At 41.5% G+C, this 27,839-nt stretch overlaps 1 protein-coding gene across 1 annotated transcript; it reads left to right on the top strand.

Annotated features, from left to right (window-relative positions):
- Window positions 1-1,433: 1,433 nt before the first annotated feature.
- Window positions 1,434-18,275, top strand: OBFC1 (oligonucleotide/oligosaccharide binding fold containing 1; the record flags this gene model as incomplete). Its single annotated transcript, XM_018556915.1, has 6 exons — window positions 1,434-1,598; window positions 2,312-2,441; window positions 9,002-9,161; window positions 10,291-10,410; window positions 13,328-13,400; window positions 17,947-18,275. Coding segments are annotated over 6 exons (806 nt in total), but the record flags the coding sequence as incomplete, so codon positions are not given.
- Between the last annotated feature and the right edge of the window lie 9,564 nt (window positions 18,276-27,839).

Consider the following 27,839-nt stretch of genomic DNA (forward strand, 5'->3'; position numbering starts at 1 on the left):
CAGGCAGACTTGTGGATGGTGCGCTGACATACAGAGCTACATTCATTGGTATCTTTTGTATCTGCCTGGAGTTCAGCCTCTAGGTAGACATAAAGGACACAGATTAAAGTGGACTTTTACCCCCTTTCGCTCTGCATGTTAGTTTATAATCATCTTCAGTGGTGTCACAAGGAGGGTTCGGGGGGTGCGGCCCGCACCCGGGAGACACCATTGGAGGGGTGACATCAAAATGACTCACAGTCATTGTGGTGTCCCCCCCCTCTGAAAAGTCGGGCGCGCGGTCATGGACCGAACGCCCGACAGTATCAGGAGAGAGGAGGGGACCCGGCGGCATACCTTATCCCGCCGGGTGACTGTCACAAAGATGACATTTATTAGTTAAACAAACATGTTTTTCATTTACTTACAAATAGAGTTCATCTACTTCATTTGTGCCAAAACTGGACGAGGATGTAATGTGCCAAAGCGTTGCATGCTGGGGAGGTTACATCAGCAGAGCATTGCTGGGAAATCTCATCTGTATCATGAGATCTCAGAGGAAGGCACTTTCCTCCCCTGAGATGATGTGCATGGTCACTTATTCTAGTTGCATGTGCCAGAGTTCCAGGAAGTAAAGGGAGATCTAGTAACCTGTCCTTAGTTAACATGGCCACTGTGAGAAGAATGGAGAGGAAAAGAGAAATAAGATATGCAAAGATTACAAAGCTGACAATTATATATAAGTATCTGTTTGTAGATTGTCATTACTAAACATTTCTAAAGGTGTGTTTGTTGTTATTTTAAAGATCTGGGTAAAAGTCTTTAATGCTGCTCAATAATCATTAATATATTGTTAAATTTATTTTTTAAATACAACTAGTGTAAGTACCCGAACGTGACTTTGTTTCAGCCTTTTGCTGTCCTGTATACCACAACTCAGAGTGAGAGGAAGAAGCAGCAGCAGAAGAAGCTAGTTACTATGTGCTTACAAGGAACATGTTGATAGGAGGAGAAAGCAGTAGTAGTGAGACATGAACTCATCACTGAGCATCTTCACTTGCTTCACTTCGCTGCGTGCCACATTTAACTTGGCATGTCATGTTTGAAAGGTGGTGCCGCTTGGAAAACACACCATTGATGTCGCTGGAACCACACTATGACCATGTGCCAACCTTTTGAAATGCAGTTACTGCATGGTATTGCAATCCCCCTTGGGATCAGGAAAAAAACAGGCATTCAGAAGTATTGCCTCCTGAGTGCTTTAAGTTTCCCATAGAACAAAAGGTGAAGCATGATTGGCTGCTCCCTTGCATGCGTATTTTCTTTTCTACATTCTTAGCAATCTCCCCTCTTGTGTCAGTTCAGTTCCAGAGTGAAATCAGGTCACATATCGGTTTTATAATATTAAACGTCTTCCAGCAAAGCACCTAATCTTTGATCTTGTGCATTTGCAGACTTCCACAGATGTACACCAGGAACTAATGACCTAGATGGACCAGTGCAAGAGCTACTCAGACAGGAAAGCAGCAAGGCCAAGATGGAAATTGGCGAAGTTATCAGAGTCCGAGGCTACATCAAAGTTTTCAGAATGCAGAGAGAGGTGGTGGCTTCTATTTTCTGTAAGAATTTCATTTTACAAATGAGTTGTTTGTTTATACATGTAAGGTTTGTGTTAGATATCAGCTGGCAGTTCTGGCACACGTTTGGCATTTGTCTGCCCAAGCACATGCATTTCATTGCCTTGTTAGCTGGGTTTTGCTATACATGTGTCTTGTGAGCAGAAGTCTTAGGCAAACTGCTAAACACAGGGTTCACTTACATAAAATGTGTACTGCTTATCCTTCCTAAGGATTTGTAATTCTGTGCAGCCAATTTTGTTATTTACACACTATTTATTCACATCAGTCACTCTCTCTAAGGTTCCTATCTCACATGCATGCACACACCTACCAGAGCCAATTTACACAGGAGCCAATCAATCTTACCAGCATGTCTTTGGAGTGTGGGAGAATACCAAAGTACCCTGAGGAAACCCACACAAACACAGGGAGAACGTACAAATTCCTTGCAGACAAATTATAATCGATTATGTCGATTAGTTGTTGCAGCCCTAGCAGACACTTCAGGACCGTGTCCTGGTTGAACCTTGATTTCAACTAGGGGCCTCAGTGCTGCATGGTACAGCTTCTAACCACTGAGCCTTGTTTAATTTAGGTTCAATATCCACAAGAGCCTAAGGGTGATACCAGCAGTACGATTTACTCAAGAATATTTCAGCTTTGCCTACTTACTATTGTAACTTTTGTCTGATGAATACATTTTATTGTCTTAGATAAAGTGGATGATCCCACACTTGACATGCAGATTACGAGGATGCTTGAACTGCCTTACCTCTACAAACATGTCTATGACAAACCTTTTATTCTCCCTGGTCACATGAAAGATCAATCCCATGAGCACTCGTAAGTCATATATTTTGTATATTATAAGGAAATGGAATTTGTGCTTTTTTTAAGAAAGCAGGAGCACAGCGGCCACAAGTGTCCAGTATTTATTTGCAGAACAGTCAGTTACTGGATTTTATAGCACACCGGATAAAGAATTTCCCATCAGATTAGTTTGTTCCAAATGAGAGCTGCTTAGCTGTGAAAGTGAAACTATTGCTCTCGGATGCTCTGTTTGGAATGCTGGAGCTGTGTGTGAGTGTATATGTATGTATGTGTGTATATGTGTGTGTATTTATGTATGTGTGTATATATATATATCTATATATATATATATCTATATAAATATATATATATATATACTGTATATATATATATATATATATCTATATATACATATATATAGATATATATAGATATATATACACTGTGTGTGTGTATGTGTGTGTATGTGTATATGTGTATACAGTGTATATAATATCTATATATAACACACACACACACACACTTTTTTGTCACGGTCATAAGTAAGTCATGTTTATCCCTGTATTTTTTGTTACTCAGTTGATAACAGTTCAATTTGATACTTTCACTCTCACATGTTCATGTGTTTTTATTGCCAAGGAGAAGGTAATTATTTCTGAGAGGTACTAAAGAGAACAATGCTTGAAAGCAAAGACATTTTATCCTTCTTTGTTCCAAGCTTAGATTCAGGGACATTTAAAAGACAAAGATACCAGCAGCTGTTATAATTTAGCTTTGAGGACTATCAAGGCCACTTGGTGGCAGTATGTACCCTCTGTAGCCATTTATTGTCTTTGATACACTTAAAGGAGAATTATAAGGCGAGTGATTTTCACTCAGACTCATAATCTGAGCTGACCTGTGACAATGAAACTGTCACAGGTCGGCTCAGTAGATCGGGAAGTGAGCGAACACATACCGTCGCTCGCTCACTTCTCGATCTATCCGTGCAGAGAGCCGTAACAGTCACTCACGGCTCCCTGCAGGGATCCTCCCTCCCCGTTCCGATCCTCCAGCGCTGACTGGCGGAACGGACGGGGAGGGGGCGGGTACAGCTGGCTCTGCCTCTGGATAGGCAGAGCCAGCTGTCAATCCCGCAGCTGGGTGGATCCAGACAGCATTGTCGGGATCCGTTCCAGCTGCGGCTTCTCAGTATACCGCAAGCTGTGGCTCGCGGTATACTGAGCTTTGGGTGACTGGAGGACGCTAGTTTGTGTCCTCACGTTAACCTTAGGAGAACTATGGGGAAAAGCACTGACCCCATAGTTCTTATTTAAGAAAAAGATCAGCAAGGTATCATTAGATTTATTAAAGTGTGTTAGGGCCCATTCACACCAGCAGCTGTGCTACACTGCATGGCTACTTATGTGTGTGTACCCAACATAGAGCTGATGCATTGTTTGCGATGCAATGCACTGTTTCCTTTTTAAAAAATGTTGTTAGAACTTTATTGAAATGTCACAAGTGAGTAAGTTTTATGGCTACAGCGCGGTGCAATGCGGTCCTCCTCCACAGGTGCTGGCAATCCTTCTCCACAGGTGCTGGCTGTCACTGACTCCGCAGCGGCTTTGAGGAGGAACGCGCCACTGCACAGATCACTGACAGGTTTTCAGTGATCTGAACAGCGGCGCGTTCCTCCTCACAGCCGCCAGTGACAGCCAGCAGCTTGCGATTCCACAGCGGCCCGCACGGCATTAGGGGGACCCCTTTGTTCCTCGTCCTGGCCGAGCTTCCCTGTGCCCCGGGCCCCATAGCGGCTGCCTGGGTCGCTATGGCGCTAGTTCCGCCACTGACTGCATCCCATACTTTTTTTCAGCGCACACAACTGCAGTGTGGTAGTGTGTACTTGAGCCCATCTGAAACAAAGCAAATTGCCTTGTCTTGCGTTGTGACTACGCTGAAAAAACGGCCAGCACAGCATTGCATTTTGGCGCGAACAGGCCCTAAATGTCTTAAAATCATTTGTAATTATACACAGTATGTACACGGGGGATGCCATATTAGCCTATTTCATAAATAGCTTCCTGCTGATCCTCTTAATAAGGCGTTTCTGAGTGAAAACAATAGACTGCTTGCAGTCCATATATTGATTCATGTGTGATATTTATTGATGGGTCCACTTTAAGGGCTTGGATACTTTCATGCTTCAACTCTCTTTCTCTCTTTTCCAAATATGGATTTTTCCTTTTTGTAGTCAACTTTATCTTGAAATTTAAACCTTAAATTCAAACATTTTGCTAACTAGGTATGAGGAAGGGACTAGATAAGATAGAAAGAACAAACATAATATTTTCCTTGTCTTCTTTATGTGCGGACCTATAAAGTATAATAAGAGAGGATAAATCCCAAACTACAACATCCATCATGTATCTGCCTCGGGAAGTCATGCCTGTGACTGCCAAAGTCTTGCAGTGCACTGTAGGAATTGTAGTTCCACAAGAGATAGAGGGCCAAAATTTCACTACCACTGGTGTAGGAGTTGACTGTAGACGAGGATGAAGAGCAATGTCTATTTAGCTCAGCTGCAGGACATGCCAATGGTGCTCCTGATTGTTGCAATACACATTACCAATCATTTAGAGCAGTCAATGCTGAAAGAAATATGAAGGCTGCCATTACTGATCTCATCTAAGAATATTAATTTCCTGGTTGTATATGGCCTTAGTACTTTGAGTCAATGACTTGTAACAAGCATGCTTAGTAAGTCAGAGTATCTTATCTTTCCTAGTGAAGATTAGTTTATTCAACGATCATAACAGAAAACAAGCTAGCAGGTATTCACAATGGTAGATTGACAACAAGTTTGTGAAGCAATATAAAACGGAGCACTGGAGGGATCCGTATAATGAGTCCTGTGTGCAGATCAGTAGGATGTCGACGCATTTCCGGGGCACGCCCCCTTCATCAGAACGTTCATCAGAATGTACCCGTTCTGATGAAGGGGGCATGCCCCGGATCAGCGCTGATCTCTGCAACGTGTGTTACAGTGCTGACTTCTGTAATGGGCACCACTGACCTCTGTAATGTGCACTACTGACCTCTGTAACGTGCGCTACATCGCTGACCTATGTAACGTGCGTTGCAGCGCTGACCTATGTAACGTGCGTTGCAGCGCTGACCTATGTAACGTGCGTTACAGCGCTGACCTCTGTAACATGCGTTACAGCGCTGACCTCTGTAACGTGCATTGCAGCGCTGACCTCTCCAACGTGCGTTACAGCGCTGACCTCTGCAATGGGCGTTACATCGCTGACCTCTGCAATGTGCACTACTGACCTCTGTAATGTGCGTTACTTACAGTACTGAGCTTTGTGATGTTCATTACAGCACTGACCTCTGTAACGTGCATTACAGCGCTGGTGGGTTTAGGGGCGGAGTAAGGGCTAGGGAAGGGTAGGGATTAGGTGGGGCAACTGGTGGCGTGTAGCTCTTAAGGGCTGGCTAGTAGCTCAGGACGTGAAATTTTGAGCCCTGTTTTAGAGTATCTTATCTGTATACCTGTTCCAGGTCAGAGCTTCAGAAGATAGTGGAACAGCGTGAACCGGCATGGAACTAGCATTTCAGAAAAAAAGGTCAGATTAACTTTCCCAGTAACAGGTAGAGGGGGAGAATCCACTATCCAACCAATGAACACCACAACTCCCCATAGAAAGAAGGGTTCCCCGGTTTACTACAAAATGTTAATTCTCCCACAAATGCCCTGTTTTGAGGACTCAACAGACCCAGCAGGGCCTGTTGAGTCTCAAAACTGGGCATTTGTGAGAGAATTCAAATTGGGACATCCTTCCACAGTGTAACCTACAGAGGTAAGGTCTTACTTTTATCAATGCCACAGAAATAGTCACTGTCCAGCTCTGCCTATGGCTAGTTACATACTAGGTTTCAAATGTGCATGGCTGGCTGTCAAATCCACAATAAATGTATGCTGTGGCCTGTGGGATGCAGCATAGGAATCAATGGCAGAATCACTGATAAAACCATTGATTTACTGTCTGCAAATTAATGTCAACATCAGATAGTGCCTAATGAAAATAGATTGCTTAAGCTGAACAAAGCGCTGAAAAATCCACCACGGATTGCCGATGATTTGCTGACTATTTGATGCCTCAGTAGAAAAGAGAAAAGAGGACTTTCTGTCTTAGAGATCATGTGTGTGAGTCTTCCTATGCACAGAGAGAGATACTGATTGAGACAGGAAACCACCACTGAGCCTATTTGGACATTGTTGCGGTATGTAACGGGGAGGAATATTTACACATTGGCAGTGGATCAATGTTGGGTTTCATCTGGCGAACCTGAAGCATTGTGTTCATCATTACGAGGGAAACAGTAAGATTATACTTTCTCCTCTGCTCTCTGCCTTTTGCAATGTGCACTTCATAATAAATAGAGGATTCAGTTACACTGATGTTTTGATCTGCTTTGATCTGCTATTTAGCCACATGTTTGCTTCATCGGATATTGATATTCCTCCGACAAGAAACTTTGTAGTGGCTCATCAATACAAATTTCAGCTATGACTGCTCCTACCACGCTTTTTAAGTCATAGAGTCTCACTACATAAGGAGAATGTATCCGAGTGCATTCAATGTGTTCAAATTCCTAGAAAGTGCTTTGAATCATTCAGCAAATTGCTGTCACACTACTAAAGGAAGGTGATTCTTTACACTGGAATTGAAACCTATCAAGGTGGACTTTGTTATTATCAGCAGCGCTGACCATCAGCGTTTTAAATTAAGATAGGGGGTCATCTAAACGGTTTTGTTTCAATGTTTTTAATGTGTGATTTGATTGACAACGTTGCCAATTTTATAAGGGGTTTTCGTTTGTTGGTGTTGTGCTCATATTCTCTTCATATTTAATTATTTTCTTGTGTGTTTAATAAAGCAACCCAATTGGCTAATAATTACATACACTTGGTTGAAGTATAACTTCTTTATCCACCTTTTTGCCTTTAAAGAGGTGGTATTTGTCTAGTAACCAAATTAGAATTACTGTGAATGTTAATGAGATTTTTGAAGATCTGTAGTGGATTGAAGCGATCCAGCTCTCTAAAATGTTGCTTTTAGTCTGACCATCCACTAGGTGGTGTTACATTTCACTGTCACTATTTAGGTCTGAAGCTGAACCAGGAAAGGTATTTAGAGAGATAGTGAATCCTTTTTTTATGTCAGGGTAAAGAGAAAAAGTTTTCTGTGTAAAGACACTTTTAATGCATTTTATTCTAACACTCAGCTTGACATCAGTTATGTCTTTATTGTCTTAGCATGCAACACACTAGTTATAGAAGGAATTCACATTTCCAGCATATCTTAGCCTGTTTTTGTTACTCTGATTAGAATCAATTACTGATATACATAACATAGAAACACAAAATATTTGCACTTTTAAGCGTGGTGGGCTCATGATTAGCTCTGTAGCTCAGCTGCACTGAGCTCCTGGCTTCCGTTCTCACTGTCCGTATTTAGTTTATATGTACCCCTCATGTTTGAATGGATTTCCTCCATGTGCTCGGCATTCCTTCCAACTATCCAGAACCATAATGCTGCCTTATTGGCTGTATTATGTGTACCGTCTGTGCTAGTGTGCATTGGGCAGGGGATATTGGAATATAAGTCACACTTTCTTCATCGACTTATGTAAATGGTTCTATGGAAAGGACTGCAAAATATACTGATGCTATAAGGATCCAGGAAATAAAAGTGCAACTGTAGCAAAAACATCCTTTTTTAGTTTTGGAGAGTGGAGAGGGATTCGGACACCTGTCAGGTTTTTATTGCTGTCCCCATTAGGGGGATTCACCTAATAATTGTCCTGGTGCCTGAAAGTGAATGAGAATCCCAAACTTTGGGTTGTCATCAGAACAGGAATAAATGGGAAATCTTCCAATGGAGACACTAGTTCTGGGGACACCGATGACCACCAGAGGTTTTCTCTAACTTTCTGTTGTGGCTATCGAACAGGAAGTGAAGGGAAATCTCCCCAATGGTACACAATAAACTAACAGTTGTTATAACCCTCTCTTACTCTATCCAAAACTGGAAAAAAAAAAGTTTGCATTCAGTTCTACTTCAAATAAACAACTTTAGTGATCAGATACAGTAACATTACAAGAAAATAAACCAATTATATGCACATAAACGGAAATACAAAATAGTCATGAAACATGTTTAAAGAATCTTTGGGCATACAAGCAGTGTGCATAATAACCTTGTGAATTTCCTTTTCCTTATCTGCATGCTTGCTTGTTTGTGTTTGCTGGTATGAAGATTCTTGTCACACTGTGTATCTCCCCACAACGATGACGTGACAAAGAGAACGTGTGTAAAACTCTTTGGATTTTAACACCGATAAAATAGAACCGATATTCTTTCAATTTGCATTTACAGTATTCATTTCATTAAACTTTAAGAGTTTTACACTTTTATATACATGTAAACCCCATATTCAGAACTTTGGTTCTTAATACATGAGATAAGTGAATGGTGATTTGGCCCATACAGGGACAGGAACAAACAGAGTTGCAATTAATTAACTGTATTTATTATCAACAGGAATCAAGCAGAGTTACAGAGATCCAGGCTCATTGCTATGCTCAGTGAAAAATTATTGGCTTTTGTGAAAGAGAACAAGATTTACAACTTCTACCAGCCGGAACTGGAAAGTGTGCCCTCCTTAGTCATGGCGGCTACAAATCCACATTGCAGCACAGAGGTGTATATGAGTCTGTGGGTCTCACTTATTTCTGTTGTCGGGTTCTTATTCATTCTCTTTGCTTTTGTAAGACTCCCGAAAGACGTACATTTCATGTATACTTGAAATACCCCTGATCAACGTAGGTCACTGCAAGGCCACAAAGAATTCATTGCTTTTCTATGTGTCTTGTTCACACCACAGCTGTGGAGGCATGCATAGCAGTGACCATGTATGCATTTTAACATAACCTCCATTAACACATGTAGGGATGCACTGACATTGATACTAGTATTGGTGCCGATACCAAGTATTTGGGCGAGTACTCATACTCGCCCAAATGCTCCCGATACCAGAACCTTTGGTATCAGGAAGCCGGGCGGCGAGTCATTACACGCCGCTCGGCTTCCTGATTGGCTGGGAAGCTGGCTCCATGCTCCCTGGTCACCAGAGAGCATGAAGCTGGCTTCCCGGCCAATCAGGAAGTTGGAGGGGTAGCAAATGACCCCTCCCAGGAACATGGAACGTTCCTCAGCGTCCTTACATTGATACCCTTGTATACAGCGTGATGACGCATGGATTCTTAGACTGCTGCAGAGAAGGGGTAGAGAGGCTCTAGGGTCCGGTCTAAGAACAAGCCTGCTGGAATGATCAGGTGAGTAGAACTTTTTTTCCACAAAGTTCTTCTTTAAGGTAGAACTAAAGCCCAAATCAGGAAGCCGGGCGGCATATCATGACTTACTGCCCGGCATCCTGATTGACCGGGAAGCTGGCCAGTCAGGTGCTGGGCAGTGAGTCATTACCCGCTCCCTGGCTTCCTGATTGGCCAGAAAGCCAGCTCCATGCTCCCTTGTTAGGGAGGAACTAGGGAAGGGAAAATATAATCAGATGAGACTTTTGCTTTAATGCTATCCTTGCTTCTTGACTTAGTCACTGATCTGCATCAAACATGCAGGTCAGGGGTACAGATTGCTTTTTGATGAGTGTAATGAAGAGTATCTGTAGCAGCCACTCATCTTCCAATGTTCTGACTTCTGTACACAATAGAAATGTGATTGGTCGCATGGGTTACTGCACATAGCACATTATCACTGCTCTTTGCTTTACTTGAGTGACGCATGTTATGTTATGTTTTTGTTTTTTTATACAGAGTGGCTCAAACGTTGCTTCCAGTTCCAAAGAAATTTGCAGCGTGTTCAGAGAAGCCATACACATACTTCTAGAAAGAGGCATTGTTTACCAAAAAGGCCAAAGCAAAGATGTTTATTATGTACGTATATTCCACAAGTACATGACCATTCAAATTCTAGAAGTATAAGTTTGAGGAGCATTCAATGCAAAATGATAAACATCTGATGTTTTCAAGGCGCTCATGATACAAAAAGGTTTTCTACAATATTCTATATAGCAGCGTTTCTCAACCTTTGTTCAGTCACGCCACCTTTTAAAAGAATGCAAAATGTCAAGGCACCCCAGTCTAAAAGGTAAAAAACTTACGTGTAAAAAGGTAAAAGACAACATGTGGTCCCTCCAAAATCCATACCAGACCATTATTCCAGATAGGGGTCTGGTATGAATTTTAAGGGAGGACCCCATGCAAAAACACAAAAAATATAAGGCTTCCTCGTTCAAATCAGAGTGCCACTTTGCATCAGGAGCCCCTATTTACATTAGGAGCCCCCTTCATATAAGAAGTCCTCTCCTTTGACAGAGTCCCCTCTCTCACAATTGAAGCCCCTCCCCCCTTCACACCATAGCCCCCCTATCATATCAACTCCTCACTTTACATCAGAGCCCCCTTTCACATTAAAGTTCCCCCTTCACATTAGGAGCCCCCTTCACATTAGAAGCTTGCCTGCACCATAGAAAGGCATGACACTGTGCAACAATTTCAAGACAGCCAGTAGACACCCCTGGGTGGCCAGTAGATGCTACACCACCCTGGTAGAGAAAGGCTTATATAAAGTATTGCATGTTCACCATGTACACCAGTTGGTTTGCAGTTACCAGTAAATATAAGGAAGTATTTTTCTTACACTTAATAACTTTAAACATGCCATTGTACCTTTTATGTTTTAAAACACCAAAGAGATGTGGAGGAGCGAAGCATATACATTTCTCCACTTCTTGAACCAGAAGGTTTGAGGGAGCTATCTCCTGGTAGTCATGGAAGCCTTCAGCAATGGCAATTACTGTTATGTGTACATTTGACTATAGACAGCTTGATAACAGCAGGTGAAGATTTCATGCATGTAGATTTCAGGGAATCACATGTGATTTTTGGAACATTGCTGCACTACAGAGGGTGATAATAAACAACTCAGGTAGCTTGAGACATTTGTTACACCACAAGAAGATTTTGCAACTTCTTGAAAAATCTAAACATGCAGCACATCCCTGCTATACATGCACATTCCCATTGTTTTATCCCTTGCAAGTAAATAAAAAAATACCTGTTGATTTGTAAAAAATACACAATAACTTTATTGTATATAACAAAGGAAAATCTCCCTGCAAGTGAGTACCAAGCTTTCACTCTTCCGTGGAACAGAAGTACCACAAATATGCGGCTGTTGCTATCAAACAAGCATCGTGATGTCCTGTCATTCTTTTAGCCATATCTAGAGATGATCATTTCTTTTTCATTTACACACAAAATTCCATCTTTAAATCGCTTGTGAATGTAAAGTATTAGAGAAATACGAGCTTCTGCAAATGAGGAAATAGGAGGATTTGTAGGATGTTGGTTACAGGAAGGCTCATGTTCTTCCCAGAGCACAGCATAGACAATGCAATATTTTGTATTCGTAGATGTTTGGATTATTTAACAAATACTTCTCTTATTTTGCAAAACTTCTTTCATCTTGTTTGTTTGTTTTTTCTCTAAAGAGTAGGCTTCCTGACAGCATTTATTAAATACGTTGATTGTTTTACAGTATATCCATTCATTTACTGTATTTTACTTTGTTGTTTTCGAAATGTGTTCAGTCTGATAAAATGCACACATACATGTCTGTTTAGTTGTGTGTCTGTGTGATATTGTTATTCTACAAATGTACTGATATATGTTCTACTGTGAACTAAAAAGTCACATTTTTAATTACTTAAAGGGCTTTGTGTATCAAACTTCTGCCCAGCTGCCATTTGCACAGCAGTAATGCCCCTAGATGGTGCAGACCATCTAGGTGTACTACTGCCCTGCAAGTGACATCCTCCGGGCTTTATGTCAGGCAGAAGTTTCATACATGATGCCTAAAGTATATGTACAGCCAAAACATTTTTTTTTCAGGGTACAACTCCTGCCAGTGTATATTTTGTCATCTCTTCCCTATTGGGGAGATTTCCCTTTGCTTCCTGTCCTGTATATCCAACAGGAAGTGAGAAGAAATCTCTACCATCTAAGGGGAAATTCCCATCTGGGGCAGCTGTCACTGGAACAAGTGTCCTCATTGAAAGATATTTCGTCACCTCTTGTTTTTGGTAACAATGTACAATTTGTGATTTTTTAAAACTTTTTATTCCAGGGACAATGGTCAGTAGGACAAATAGAGATTTAATCAAGTTAGGTTAATCAACCCAGCAGGGACACCTATAGATGTTCTGCAGATTTTCTATGGTCAGATGGAAAAAGTGCAACAGATTCCTCCATTTATGCTAAACTGTGTGGATGGAGGATTCTACCGCTGAGCCAAGCTTCAGTATCTTGCTGGTCGGCCCCGCTGGCTCTCAAAATACCTGAGCAATCTGATTGGATGCAGGCACTGTTCAGGTATTTTGAGAGCCAGCGGGGCCGACTAGCAAGATACTGACACTTGGCCAAGCGGGAGATTCCTCCATCCACACAGTTTAGCGTAGATTATTATTATATTATTATTATACAGGATTTGTATAGCGCCAACAGTTTGCGCAGCGCTTTACAATATAGGGCAGACATTACAATCACAATACAATTCAAGACAAGATGTTAAGGAGGGCCCTGTCCCTGAGGGCTTACAATCTAAAAGATGGAGGAATCTGTGGCACTTTTTCCATCTGATCATAGTAAATCTGCAGATAATCTATAGGTGTATGGCCAGCTTTCCTCTATGTAAAAGTAAGAAGAAGAAAAAATTGGTGATGCATACACTTTAATGAAATTAGCTTTTCACATGTATCAGAGCCCTAACTGTCTTTTGTATTCTTCGCAGGTAACAGATCATGACAAAGAATTACGCAAATTAACTCTGAATATTATTAAACAGGACTGCAATAGGCAAAGACGTAAGTCACATCTTATTTGGGTGCATACCTTTTTGTTATCTGCAGTAACTTGTAGTAAAAAAAATATCCATCTGAACACTATAAGCTTTCAAAGAGTAGATTTATGATTGGTTAGAACACTTATGATTCTCAAAATAAACCACTAGAGGGCACCATATGACAGGGTTACCTCGGCTGTTTTATCTCTCACACACACTAAGTGCAATATGTTTACGTATCAGCTAAAACTACATTATTAAGTAAGTGACATGGAAACGTCACCAACATTTGAGACCTTCCAGGATTCTATTCTCAGTCCAACAAGGTGCAGACATATTGTTAGTGTTTGAAAACAAAGTGCAACTTATTATTGGAATTCTGGCAATATCCTAGTCCCTGGTTTAGTTAAAGTACTCCAGGGGAATATTATATTAACCCTTGCAGTGGGGCTACCCCCTGGACTGCAAGGATTAACTGCCCAGCCCGACTCCCTGCTTCTCCGGTCACTGAAGCGTGTCTTCAGCACACATGGAAAGTTCCTCAGCGTCCTTACATTGATACTCTTGTATACAGCGTGATGATGCATGGATTCTTAGACTGCTGTAGAGAAGGGGTAGAGAGGCTCTAGGGTCCGGTCTAAGAACAAGCCTGCTGGAATGATCAGGTGAGTAGAACTTTTTTTTCCACGAAGTTCTTCTTTAAGGTAGAACTAAAGCCCAAACTTTTATTTTTAGATTTGGATAGAGTGGAGAGGGATTAGAACACCTGTCAAGTTTTTATTGCTGTTTTTGTGATTCCGGGAAAAAACAGGGATTTTCCTGTTATTGGAGGGATTTCATGTCACTTTCTGTTGTGACTATAGGACAAGACTCAAAGAGAAACCTCCGCAGTGGGACACAGATGGCAAAAAAAAAAAAGAAAATACCGACAGTAGTTATAGACCTCCCTTACTCTATCCAAAATTTAAAAAAAAGTTTTGGCTTCAGTTACACCTGAACACTACCATGGCATAAAATATTATACCACAAGCAACATATGGCAAACTGTTCCAAAGTATGAGCCACAACAGACAGACAAAGGGGCATTTCCATAAGCTCACAGTAGAGGGAGTGTTTGCTTTGTTTTTTTATATGGACTGGCATATTTCTACTGCATGTGGTTTGTTACCACTTAGTGATCAACTTGCTAAGTAAGGCAGTATTTGCATGCTTTATAATGTTTCTGTGTTCCAGTGTTCAGGTGCTGGAGTGTGTACAGTAAAAAGTCTATTTCTGCAACTATGCAACAGATAGAGTTGCAATAACGGCCTTATTTAATACATTGTAAGTGTGGTTTTTTTTAAACTGCAAGCAGCTACCTGGCTTTTATGGCAGAAGGGACAAATAGTCTTCTGTCATAAAATCTTCTGCTTTATAAGGGATAAAGCAATAAGGTAGATTGCAGACGTGTCCTCACTGGACGGGGTGCGTTAGCAGTAAGGGTGCCATAATGTGCTTAAAGTGGAATTACAACCTCCTATCCTTTACAGCCGAGAAAGGGGCCATCTTAAGGTGGACATACACTGTAATATTTTCTTTGTTCAACCTAGGGGCTGAACAAAGAAAATATAACCGATTCTTCCAACGACGTGTCGCGTATCTGATGTGAGTCTGAGATGACAAGAAGCACCTTCCCTTGCAGCACTGGTCTGTACGCCCTTAAGAGTGGGACAAGGGCGGCGCTTGATAGAGATGCTGTTGACACCGGAGCGGAACACCAGGCAGGTAGCCAGCTTGAAGTATGCAGGATACCAACTGAGTACGTAAACGGACTCAGACCCGAGCCAGGTCAGTAACTGGCTAGTGGTGCAGTGCAGAATCGGAAGGCAAAAGCTGGGTCAGGACAAGCCGAGGTCAAGCCGTGCAGGATGAAGCCGTACCAGATCAGTAGACAAGAGGCAGAGTAGTGGAACAGGCCGAGCTCAGGCAGAGAGCAACAGAGTCAGAGGATCAACCCGTGTCAGATACAGGAGCAATCAGGCATCAACGCTGGACACTAGCTGAAGAACTCTCAGGACTGGGTGCATGCAGGATGCAAGTTTTAATAGGCCTTATGGCACCATTGTTATATGTGAGCGCGTGCATGCGAAAATGCGCGTCTTGGTCCATTGCGCAACCCCCGCACGCAGTGCAATCGCCCGCACCCGAAATGCAGGCACTATTTTTGCAGAACGCACTGGACCAGAACGCAGACACTAATGTGCCTGTGTTCCGGGTGCGGGCGATCACACTGCGGCCAGGGGGCGTGGCTGCGGTGCCAATAACTTCAATGTACCGCCTCCTGCCCCTGAATGCAGGGAGCCGGCCGGCTTGCATTCCAGTGCGCTCCAGAGGCCGAACGCACTGAAACGCGAAGTGTGTGGGGTAAACCGGCCCTCAAGGATAGGATAAGTGTTTGGGGGAGGGGGAATGTTAAAGGCTAATTTAGGGGATACATTTTTTTCGATTGTGTAATATAAGGGTTGTGTTAAATTCAGATTAAGGTTAGGAAAGGGGGTAATTTTATTTTTACACTTATTATTAATGCTGTAAACCCCACAACAAAGCCATTGCATCATTTGAAGACACAGCTGCTTTGAGCTGAGAGGGGTTAACTCGAGGAAAGTGACCTCAAAAACTTTCAGGATTTTAGACTGCAGCTCTTTTGGGATGAAGCCTGAACATGTGACCAGCTGCCTGAAACATAAGTCATAAAAACCTAAAGGCCATACACACAGTGGTGGGAATTGCGGTGTTACTGTGCATGCATCACTGTTCATTTCGGAGATACTGGATGGTACAAATGAGACATAGACTGTTCCTGCACAGAATCCAGACATTCTCCTGTTGTCAAAATGAAGTTACTCACAAGAGTTATCTTCACAAGTTGCTTCTATATTTATTCAGCAATGAGAGGCACGCACAAGAAACAGGCGCAAGTGTTGTAAGCACTTTAAAAGGTTCCACTGACGCCCGGTTGCTAGGCAGCATAGCAGCTCGCACCGTATTCTCGTGTCACAATCAGCTGCTAATTCTTTGTAGCTGCTGCTGACACCTATGAGCTGAACCACAAGTTAGTAAGCATAAAATAAGTCACAATCTACAACGGTAATTATACTTACAGACAAATCTCTCATCTCCGCACTCTAACCATTTATTCACACGCTTACTGAAAGTGACTTTACAAAAGACTTTATATTTTAAATGCTATTGAAATCACTTGCAATAAATGCTGCTCCTCAATGTTTAAAAGTTTTAGCTTCCTGAAGAATCAGCTGAACCCCTGAGCACTGGACCTGATAGGTGGCTCCTTTCCCTTGTGGGGTCCTATGGAGCCACCCTTGTGTGTGCTAGTAAGCTTTGTGTGTCTTTACAAACACAGACACAGCAGGGCAAGACATTCTCCTCCGCCATGCTCCCCTTTCCTCGTCACTCCCTCCTGCGTCCTTATCCGTTATTTCACATAAACTGCCGAATCAACTGAATTTTGTTGATTTGCAGGTTGATCCAAAGCCGAATGCCCATTTCTAGTATATACAATACAGTTATTAAAGTTATAGGAATGGTGGAAAGATATTTTAAAAAAGCTGTCAATGTCAATAGCTGCTAATTAGAGGGATATTCTAGTGTCAGCTTTAAGGTGAATGGAAATCAGGTTACTGCGCATAACACAGTGATTTGTATCCTTCATTTTTTTTATATAAATCAGTTACAATGTTTGGATGCTCATCAAGGGATTCTGCTGCCCATAATGGAGACATTGTAGCCAGATTTTAGCTCTCATCTTTGGGATGGCAGATCTAAGAATAAAGCTAGTAGTTAGTCACATTCAACTGAACATGATGGGGGGGTCTGGTTTATGAAACAACCCTGTTCTTCACAAACTTTTCCAACTCCCATCATGTTCATGAACAATCAATATCTGCCTTGTCACATCTCATGGTCTTTGGATTATGGAGACCAAGTTACCCCTCGGCTATAAAACTGTGTATGTTATTGACACTCATGTGAGCTGAGGAAGCTACTCCGATGAGTGGTAAATTGTCTTCAACAATACAGAACAAGTTGAAAGACCTGGATAAATGAGAACCTTCACATCTATTGGAGAATAACTCTATATTTGCATCTAGCAGGGTTATTCACAAAAGGGTGAAGAGTTTGGAGAAGGCCGGAGAAGTGAACAATCTAGGACAATGTACCTGAACTGGAAAGTGATCTAAATTGGAGAATTTTTCCAAATCAGCTATTTTTGCCTAGATTATTCACTTCTCCTGCCTCCTCCAAAACCTTCACCCTCTAGTGAATAGACCTGTATGTGCTTTAAGTGCGCTGGAGGTGTGATCCATTGAAAAAAGTCCTGCTGGTTGTATCTTTTGTGCAGTTTCCAGCTAAACATGCGTCACAGGAATAAATAGCAAATCATATAAAATACACAACACACATGTGCTTGTAACTCCTTTCAATTTCTTTCCTCTCCTTCTACTAATATTTTTACACACATTTAACTATTAAATATATATATATTTTTTGTTTTTAATTATTATTTGCAGATGCAGAGAAAGGCTGTCACTTCCTCCATATCTTGAACTGTGTACAACAAGAGTTTGGGTCCTGCATAAATGAAACCATACTGCAGAGAGTCATTGATACTCTTGAACAGAACAGCGAGATTATTAGCACAATGGAAAAATATTACACTGCCTTCTGATATTATTCTGCAAGGGCTAACTGTCCTGATCTTAATGGTTGGAAAATGGTTCACTGTATGGGAGCAGAGGAAGAAATCGTGACCAAAGTCATATGCTGGGGGACCCCAACTGAGAACCTGGCTCTACGCCAGTCACTGCACCAGTGAAAGCATCATTGTGGTATTGAGAAAAGGCTTTCATCTTCTTGTTATATTGTATGAGAGATGTCGCAGAGCCCTGGCTCATGTTTTTCTTCCAGAGAGCTCCTGGGAAGATTCTAACATTTAAGATTACAGAGTAAAAATACACAGTAATATAGAGAATATATATATTTTTTATTTGTATTTAAAAAAGTAGTTATTTTTTTAACACATAACAAAGGTAATACAAGTTTTATGAAATGAGAACTAAAGTCTCAGTGCTGACATTTAGTATTAATAAAGAACATCTTTCATCAATGCAAAATGCTTTATTCATTTTAGTAAAATATTAATCTTGCTTTAAAATGTCCTTATATTGTCTCTCTATCTGAGTTGCTGCGGCCGCAGGTGAGCACACTTCCCACTGAGGAGATTGAACCTCAAGTCTTGTTGTGTCACTGAGTAAGAGAAAGTAAGAGGATATATCCCCAACAGTGTAATAAAGCACTTTTTTCTATCCAACGATAAAATAGAGTCAGTACGTGACACCATGGCAGACACGAGCTGTAGCTCGCGGTATACTGAGCTTTGGGCGATGGGAGGACGCTAGTTTGTGTCCTCCCGTTACCCTTAGGAGAACTATGGGGAAAAGCTCTGACCCCATAGTTCTCCTTTAAGGTTTGTAATCCAAACTAGTAATTTATTTTACCTACCACATTCATGTTTGCTGCTGTTCTAGTACTGTATACATTTGTAGATTGTTGTGTATGGCAAATCATAACTGAGCCAAGGAAGTAATCTACCTGCTGAGATATTATTGGAGATGAGAGCCACACCATTCTTTAACACATGAATAAGCTTTATACTTTTATTATATGCTCTTTACATATTTCTTAGTTTACATAATGCTTGGCATAAGAACTATTACTCCATCACAGCTGTTTCCATATATTTGGAACCCTCCTATATTCTAAGAGGACATAAAAATGCAATAAACCCGTTTTCATTGCCATAACAAATGTCCCTGGGTTGCCGCACACCACTTCTTTTAGTTCCATACCTTGTGCCATGACTCTATATCTCTCTAAATTCTCTGTGCTAGTAAAGTGGACCTATACTCAAAAAGTGCTTCAAAATATTTGCTTTCTTATAGGGAACCTCTAGAAAGGTTATTTGTGGCTAAGCGGTACCCTCAAACAATGAACCTATTTACCTTGAATGCCTCCTGAGAAATAACCGTGCACTTCTTGACATGTGACTGTAGCCTGAGAACTGCAAATTAATACCTGGCCATTCCCCTGCCCCCCCTCCCCCTCCAAGCTAGTAGATGGACAGGTGCTGGAGACTGTGCTGTCCCTTGTGATCTTGTACTAGATAGGAATTTCAGGGAAGCTGAGCTGAGAGAGTTGGAGCCAGGTGTTTGGAAACATGATGAGTTTATGTGCTTTGGCATAAATGTAAAGCAGAACTCTAGGATTTTTTTTAACTTGCAGTGGGGCTACCTCCGCACTGCAAGGGTTAAGTGCTCGTTTATGTCTAGGTGCTAACAAAGATACACTCACCCAAAGTATCTGTCACAGCACTCCCTCCAGCCTGTCTCCTCCGCAGCAGCAGCAGATTGGAATGTTCCTCAGCATCCTCCCGTCTATGCACAGTGTATAGATGTGATGATTTACTGGACCTTAGAGTAAATATTTTGGTTTTTTAACCTAGACACAAAGGAGCAGTTGGCCCATTGCAGTGCTGGGGTAGCCCCACTGCAAGGGTTAATAAAAAGAACAGTGGAGTTCTGCTTTAAGGATTCTTTGCTGAAAAAAAATGCGAGTTTAATACTGCTTAAAATATAAGAATTTATCCCTAGATTAGGAGGTATGTATTCCAGAATCCTGCTGCACTGCTTACCGGGTATCCCTGTCAGGGTGCTCGGAGTGACCGCGGATGGTGCCGACCCGCCAATACTGAAACTTGTTAAAGATGTCACCAGCACACCATATTGAAGTGAAGAACACGTCTGTTTATTGATGCTTCATGCCAAAACAAATAGCAACGTTTCGGGGCCACACAGGGTCCCCTTCATCAGGCTTGAAATGACAAACTATGTATCAAAGGACTTTTAAGGTGTCGGTTATATACAGTAAGAGATATCAGTGTATATAATCGACACCTTAGAAGTCCTTTGGTCAATAGTTTGGAGGTTTAATCTTATTCTTCTCAGCAAAAATCTTCTTAACCCTTGAGGTGGGGCTGCCCCCGCACTACAAGGGTTAGGTGCTCATTTTTGTTTAAGTGTGAAAATTGCAAAGTAATACTCATCTGAACCTTGCAGCCAGCTGGCTGTCAGAGCGCTCCTTCCAGCCTGTCTCCTCCTCCTCCTCTCCAGTGATGGTATGTCTCTCGGCGTCTTCGCGTCCAATACAAAGTATAGAATGTGATAACTCACAGAACCTTAGACTGCTGGAGCGGAGGGGGAGAGAGGCTTCATGGAGCCATCTGACAGCCAGCCGGCTCAAGTTTAGTTGAGTATTTTAACGAGCACTGAAAGGAGAACTATGGGGTGAGTGAATTACACTCATCCCCATAGTTAGAGCCGACATGTGACATTGAAACTGTCACACATCTGCTCTATTGATCGAGAGGTGAGCGAACACATACCGTTGCTCGCTCACTCCCCGATCATCTCCCTGCAGAGAGCGATGACTGTCAGTCACCGCTCCCCGCAGGGATTCTCATCTCTCCGATCCTCAAGCGCTGACTGGAGGAACGGATGGGAAGAGGGCGGTAGATAGATAGGTAGAGCCAGCTGTCAATCAGCCAGCTGGGTGGATCTCGACAGTATTGTCGGGATCCGTCCCAGCTGTGGCGCTCTCAGTATATAGCTCATTATATACTAAGCTTTGGGTCACGTAAGGAGGTTCGTATATGTCCTCCCGTGACCCTAAAGAGAACTATGGGATAACAAGGTTACCCCATAGTTCTCTTTTAACCCTTGCCGTGCAGGTGTAGCCCCACTGCAAAGGTTAAGAACATTTTTGCCCCGAGTTCTTTAAGCTAACAGTCTTCAGGCAATTTGACAAGTTCCTGAATCTTCTGGCGGTAGAACTGTGCTGCTATTTTATGGATGTGTCATGCTGGAAATTCAGCACCTTTTGGAGCTGTGGTTTACCAGGGTTGCATAGCATAGCTATGCAGTCACAGAACCTTAGAACCTCCGATTCCTCAGTGTAACCATATCTGAGATAGTGCAGACTGAGATATGTAACTTTCTGTATTTAGAGATTATTTTGCAAAAATAACATTACTGGTCCTTGACAGTTCTAATCACCACGGCAATCACTTCTTTGCCCTTAAGTCCACTTACTGATTTCATTTGTAACCATGGAAATGCTCATTTAAAACTGAGGAGTGCCTCTGGTGGGCTGTGAAATCTAAAAATCAAGCCAGTAAATGGAGCTGTGAGGGGAAGTAACATTAGAATTAAACGTTTAATTGCTATTTTGTTTTCTTAGCTGAGGCAAAGAAATTGAGCAAAGCATCTGCTCAGATGATGTCAAAGTGTCAGATTTTAGATGATAGGTAGGAAAGAATTCTCTACTCTGGGAAAAATTCAGCTTTTAAGTGTTTTAAAACTGTACATAAATAGATTCAGTTTTCACAAAAGTATATATGAAATGTACAATTACTGACAGCAGAAGGCCATGTGTCTGTTTATAAGGATGGAACAGCTGTATATGGAAACTTTTTGGTGAACTTTTGCTCTTTTATGGATATTGGCAGGCAGAGTTCCCTGGAAACACCACTACTTAGCGGGTTTCAGTTCCCTGGGGGTCCCCTTTTTAATACTTTTATACATTTTATTCAAACCTTCCTTTTTCAGAGTCTTCATGCAAGTCACATGATGTGCAGGGTCCCCTTCCAGTCTTCTCCGCATCGGGGTGGTTGTTTATGATAGAGATAGTAGCAGTGATGTGATGATGTCCGATCCACTTTGTGTTAAGCTGGCCATACACCTATAGATCGGAAATTTTCGTTGCTGCCAAAAACCCTTGTTCGACTCATAGCTCAAATAGCCCATCAAGCACAGACAAATGTCGATTTCGATAATCGTTCGTTAGCAATACTTTTTGCCGATCAACAGAACAGATTTTCATTTGCGCATGTGCAGTTTTCTTGCTAAGATTTTTTTCGTATGATTTTTTTACCACTAATCCATCGATTTTTAATTTCATTAAAAAAAAAAATTTCCAGCCTCACCCTTCGAGAAAATGTGAGCGGGACTACAGTAAAAAAAAATTTAAGTGTCCTATCAACTGATCGATTATCGTTCGAAAGACCATTTGTGGAAGATTTCCGAATGAACATCAAACCTTTATACTGTGACTGCAAAGCCTGTGGTGATGCCTCCTCAGGAGGTGGGTCCATTAGACTCTAAACTCCAAGTTTATCTTCAGTCTTCCTGGTTAGCATTAGTCAACTCAGAAGACTCCAGACATCATGTGGCAAAGAAGTGGTTATGTGGGAACAGCACCGGAAAGGAGATGAGTTTTGTAGCCTGACATTTTTTTTTACTCTCAACATTGACTGGGGCTCCTTTCTTTTTTGGGACTTAAGCACCCAAAGTAAAAATTGGGCCTGCCAACTCTGCCTTCTTCTCCTTCCTCTTAGTCATTTAAGCCACCCATTATAGATATGGACCAACAGTAAGACACAAGAAGGCAGATTCAAAACTGCGGTCATGAGCAAAAGTTTGCATCTCCCAGAATGCTGTATATTGCCATACAAGTCTATAGGTATTCCAAAGTGTTCTCTACCTCCTGGGCTCCACTTGGGCAGGATGTGTGTTTAGAATGCAGAGTGTATCTACTCTTGGGCCTTGCCACAGACTGGTACATGTACCAGGGGCTCAAGGACTTAAACTACCTGCTGGAGTGTATATCTAGAGGTAGTTTGGCTGAAAAGGGATCTTCTTGAGTGTTGCAGAGGAGCTGAGCAGAAGCTACTGTCTGGACTTTGTAAGACGGATTAATTGCCCATAGATCCTGGCATCTTTCACTGCTCTAAAAGATTCAGGAACCAGATTTAATAGAGAGAGACACCCACTGCAACCTAAAGGAAAGACTGTGATCTTACACCACCAGCAAATACCTAGAGACCGCTCATAAAGGAGCTCTTGCTACTTCAGCATACCTGTACTGTTTTTGTGCTTTTGAACCCCTGAACAGTGACTGCCACCCATCTTATTTTTCACCACACCATACACCAAGGACCAGGCCCTGGGATTAAGATGTTAGTCCATCAAGTCACCTTCGGGAACCACATCTACCGCCCAGAGCTAAGGTGGTGCTACACCTCGTAAACTATTAAATATTCCATAGTGTCTGAACATGCAACCTCTACATTAGGGTAGAGGAAATCTAATTCACCATTTTACTTCCTGTATTTCTGTTTTAATATAACTATAGGATTTTAGACTTACCTAGATTGACCTAGATTTATAGATTGACCTAAATTTATAGCCTCCTCATTTTCCAGTGTTTTTGAACTAGTTGGTTACAATAGTTCTGCCGTTTTTTTCTGCGTGCCTCAAGAGACTCCAAGGCAAGCCTTAGACAAAAGCATTTAATAACATTTTCTGGTCCAGAGAAACCTGTCTGCAATTTTTCCTCCCATAGTAATTGACCTTTCACTTCAGATTCAACTTAATATGTGGAACCTCCCCTAATCTGTTCACCATGCCTGTGTGTGGCTGTACTTAAATCCAATAAATGTATGTGAGTCATCACTCTCATCTAAAAGACAAAGCTTTACATAGCCATGTTTTCTTTTTCTTTTAACGGAACGTTTGTCTTAAAGGTAACCTGACCTGAGTAAAGGAACAGACTGCCGTAGCTGAGATTTTTTTAGCTGCCCGGTACTCTCTGGCTTCAGTAGTTTAGGACATTACCCTGTGACAAGTAATGCAGCAAGATGGAATGAACTTAGAACTCCAGATCTACATATTTGTTCCAGCTCAGTGACTCAAAAATTACTGAAGTCATTAGATAAGTAAGCTAGCCAGGCAACTAACATTTTCAAAAGGAAAAATCAGCAATGGCAGACCCATATTTTGTCACCACATAGTTACTTTAAGCTTTGGCTACACAGACATCCCAACCTGGAATAATTCATTTCAGGGAGGTCATGAAGGAGAACTTCAGTTCCACCTCTGCTGATTAACAGCAGCAGTGGACAGGTGCACTAGCCAGCCTGCTATTGCAATTTGAAAAGGCCAATAGCAGACTAACAATTCATTCCCCTGCTGTCTGTTGTTTTTTGGCTTTTTTTTATTCTGACAGCAGCTACGGAACTAATGGGAATAGAGGTGGAACTGACTGCCTCAGGGGGTAAAAGGCTGTGCCGGCATGCAGGCTAGTAGTCTAGTAGCAGCAGTGAAAAGGGTGACAGTGCTGTTAGAAATTGCAATGGCAGCATACAGTGTGTCACCCTGAAATAAGGTTTAACAAAATAGCAATAAAATAGCAAAAATAAATAATGTTTTAAATATTGCAGAGAAGGACAAAAATGTTCATACTAAAACTAGTTAGGCAAACTACTTTTATGTTATAAATTCTTAATTTAAGTTTATAAGAATTACAAATATAAGTCAAGCGAGGCAGCCTTACAGAGGTACATATAAGAAAACAGATAGACAACCGGGAGCAGGTAATGTCAGCACATATTCATCCCATGGGAGGGTTCCAATGTACCTCATAAAACTCACAGGCGTGTCAACCCAAAGAGAGAGACTGTCCACGTGTACAAATAATCCATTATATATGTCAGCCACTAGAAATACCAAGAGACAGAGAATCTGAAAGGAGCAGGGCAGGCCCCAAAAAAAGGCACCCTGAAAAAGAGTGAGCTCAGGATCAGGACCCCTATGGATCAGCACGTAACAAGGAAGGAAAACTAAGTGACAAGTAGGGTACATAGAAATGAAGATTGAGGGGGAGGTAAAATGGGATGGGAAAAGGGAAGTTGGGCATGGGAGGGGGGGTACAAAGAAGGGAGGGCTGGGTCTAAAGAAGTAGCAGCAGGAGACCAAAATCCACAGTGAAAATGGGCAATCCAAATGCCATCAGGTAGTCTTGCGAAAATGTGAAATCAACCCAGTAACACCATGTCTGCCTGAATTGCTCCTCACGATGTAGAAGCGCTGATGTGAGGTCCTCCATAATTAAAATGTTGTTGACCTTTTGAAACCGTAGTTTAAGGGGGGCTGGTCATTTTCATTATCAAGCGATAAAGGCTTTGGCTAAACTCACTAAATGTAACAAGGAGTACTAGCTGGATTATCCCCAAGTTCTATGTTCGTAAGATTAAATATGACACGACCAACCAAAACCCAGAAGCTACAAAGCTGTGGAAAGTGCCAAAATATATGGAGCATTTTTCCTTCCTGTTGACCACATGTCCAACTGAGGGGGTAGCATTGTGGATGTATTTTTTGCAGCCTGGTAGGGACAAAGTACAATCTGGTAAAAATTTGATCTCCCGTCTCTTGAATAGAGCTGGAAATTTAAAAGCTTTATGAGCAAAAAAGAGAACATATTTCCTTTCGGCAGGAGTGAAGGTGGTGTCAAGATCTCTTTCCCATTTCAGAAGGAAAGGAGGGGTATGCAAACCACTTTATTTGTGGTATCCAGTTACTTTTTTTTTGTTAAACTCCTCCTCACATCACTCCCTATCTTCTCTGCTATAGGGAAGTGTAAACTTGTTGCAAAATGACACTATACATAAAGAACAGGATTTCATAAAGACCGTTTTCCCAAGTATATGTTTCCATATCTACATGAACACATTTAGTCATGGCTTCCCGATTAGACACACCACATGCATATTGCCATAAAGTAATCTTGCCATAAAGAAAAAGGTTCCCAGGCAGTATATCTTACACATAATCACTTATATGCGGTTTATAGAACTATGAAGTTAATATGTGGCAGCATTATATGCACTGGAAAAAGAGAAGAGTAAAAATACTCTTCTCAATCTACTATATAAAGGGACATCTGTAAAAATTGGAATTTGGGGCTGCTCAATGTTAATACCACTTCTTTGTTTTTAATATAATCTATTTTCTGTTCTTCATTACTATTTATAAAGCTATTCTTACTGGCTGGTGTGTGATCATGACGTCTACTTGCAAGCTTGTTGAACAAACATGACATACATGTCAACAAGCTTTTTATTTTGAGATGCCACACCCTGTATATTGAATTCGAATCATCCATTTATATAGCAGTGTTATATTTCACATTGCTCTACTTAAAATGAATCCTGAATCTTTTCACTGTTGCTTATAATCTTCTGTTCCTGTTAAATACTGTATATACAGGTGAAACTCGAATAAATATAATAATATATATAATAATCAAGCCGTGATTTGTCATAATTGTGATGATTATGGCTTACAGCTCATGAAAACCCCAAGAACCCCAAATCCACAACCTCAAAAAAGTCGATTATTACATGCAATCAATAAAACAAGGATTGTACATAGAACAATATCGGACCTCTGAAAAGTACAAGCATGCATATGTACTCAGTACTTGGTTTGGGCCCCTTTTGCAGCACTTACTGCAATTACTTTTGCACGATATTCTAATTATTCGAGTTTCACCTGTATACACACACACACACATTAATCACTTGTGGTGTCTGTACTTCCATGGCCAGCCATCAGACACCAACTGCCTGAAAGTGGCAGGATGGTGCACAGCTTTGACCAGTGGTTCTTTGACCAAACAGCCTAGTTTGCTGCAGGAACATAAACGTTGCAGCTGGGTTCCCGAGACATCGACTGGGCCCCCGGCTCCTGTCTAGGCTGCATTGTGGATGATCAAACTCTGCTGTAGAAATATACTCTCTCTTTAGCTAACCTACCAGTAAACATATGTGTGTTTAAACTGCTTTTTAAGCTTTTGCATGGACTTTAATTTTTGCCCATGTCTCCCATCTGACCATGATGAATATAAAGCTGCAATCATGCATTACGTTGGCATGCATTTTAGATGCATCACACTTTTGAAGACCGTGCCATCGTTGTGCTATACGCAGGAGAAGATCTCAGTTTTCAGAGTAATCCAGAGACTAGTGTGTGTGGCTATTGAGGTACTGGGGGTTATTCACAAAAGGGTGAAGAGTTTGGAGAAGGCAGGAGAAGGGAACAATCTAGGACAACATAGCTGAACCAGAAAGTGAGCTGAATTGGAGAATTTTTCCAAATCAGCTATGTTGTCCTAGATTGTTCCCTTCTCCCGCCGTCTCCAAACTCTTCACACTTTCGTGAATAACCCCCACTGTGTCTCTCTTTTTTACTGTTTTCGGCCTATCCAAATGGACAAGGCTCTGATCAGTGGATAGAATAGCCCATAGTATGAGTGGAGTGTTTCACCCTTTGTGGGACAGGAACATCTAAATATTTACTTTGTTCCCTGGGATTCCTCTTATTTTGACTGTATCTTGGGATTTATGGACTTTGTTATTAAGCGAGTGTTTTTAAGACTTAGGTTTTTATGTACAGTATATTTACAATATAATAAATAATATTTTATACATGAGAATAGTGTGTGTAAA

Source organism: Nanorana parkeri, unplaced genomic scaffold (genome assembly GCF_000935625.1).
Source record: "Nanorana parkeri isolate BGI_ZX_2015 unplaced genomic scaffold, ASM93562v1 scaffold258, whole genome shotgun sequence".
Taxonomy (NCBI): domain Eukaryota; kingdom Metazoa; phylum Chordata; class Amphibia; order Anura; family Dicroglossidae; genus Nanorana; species Nanorana parkeri.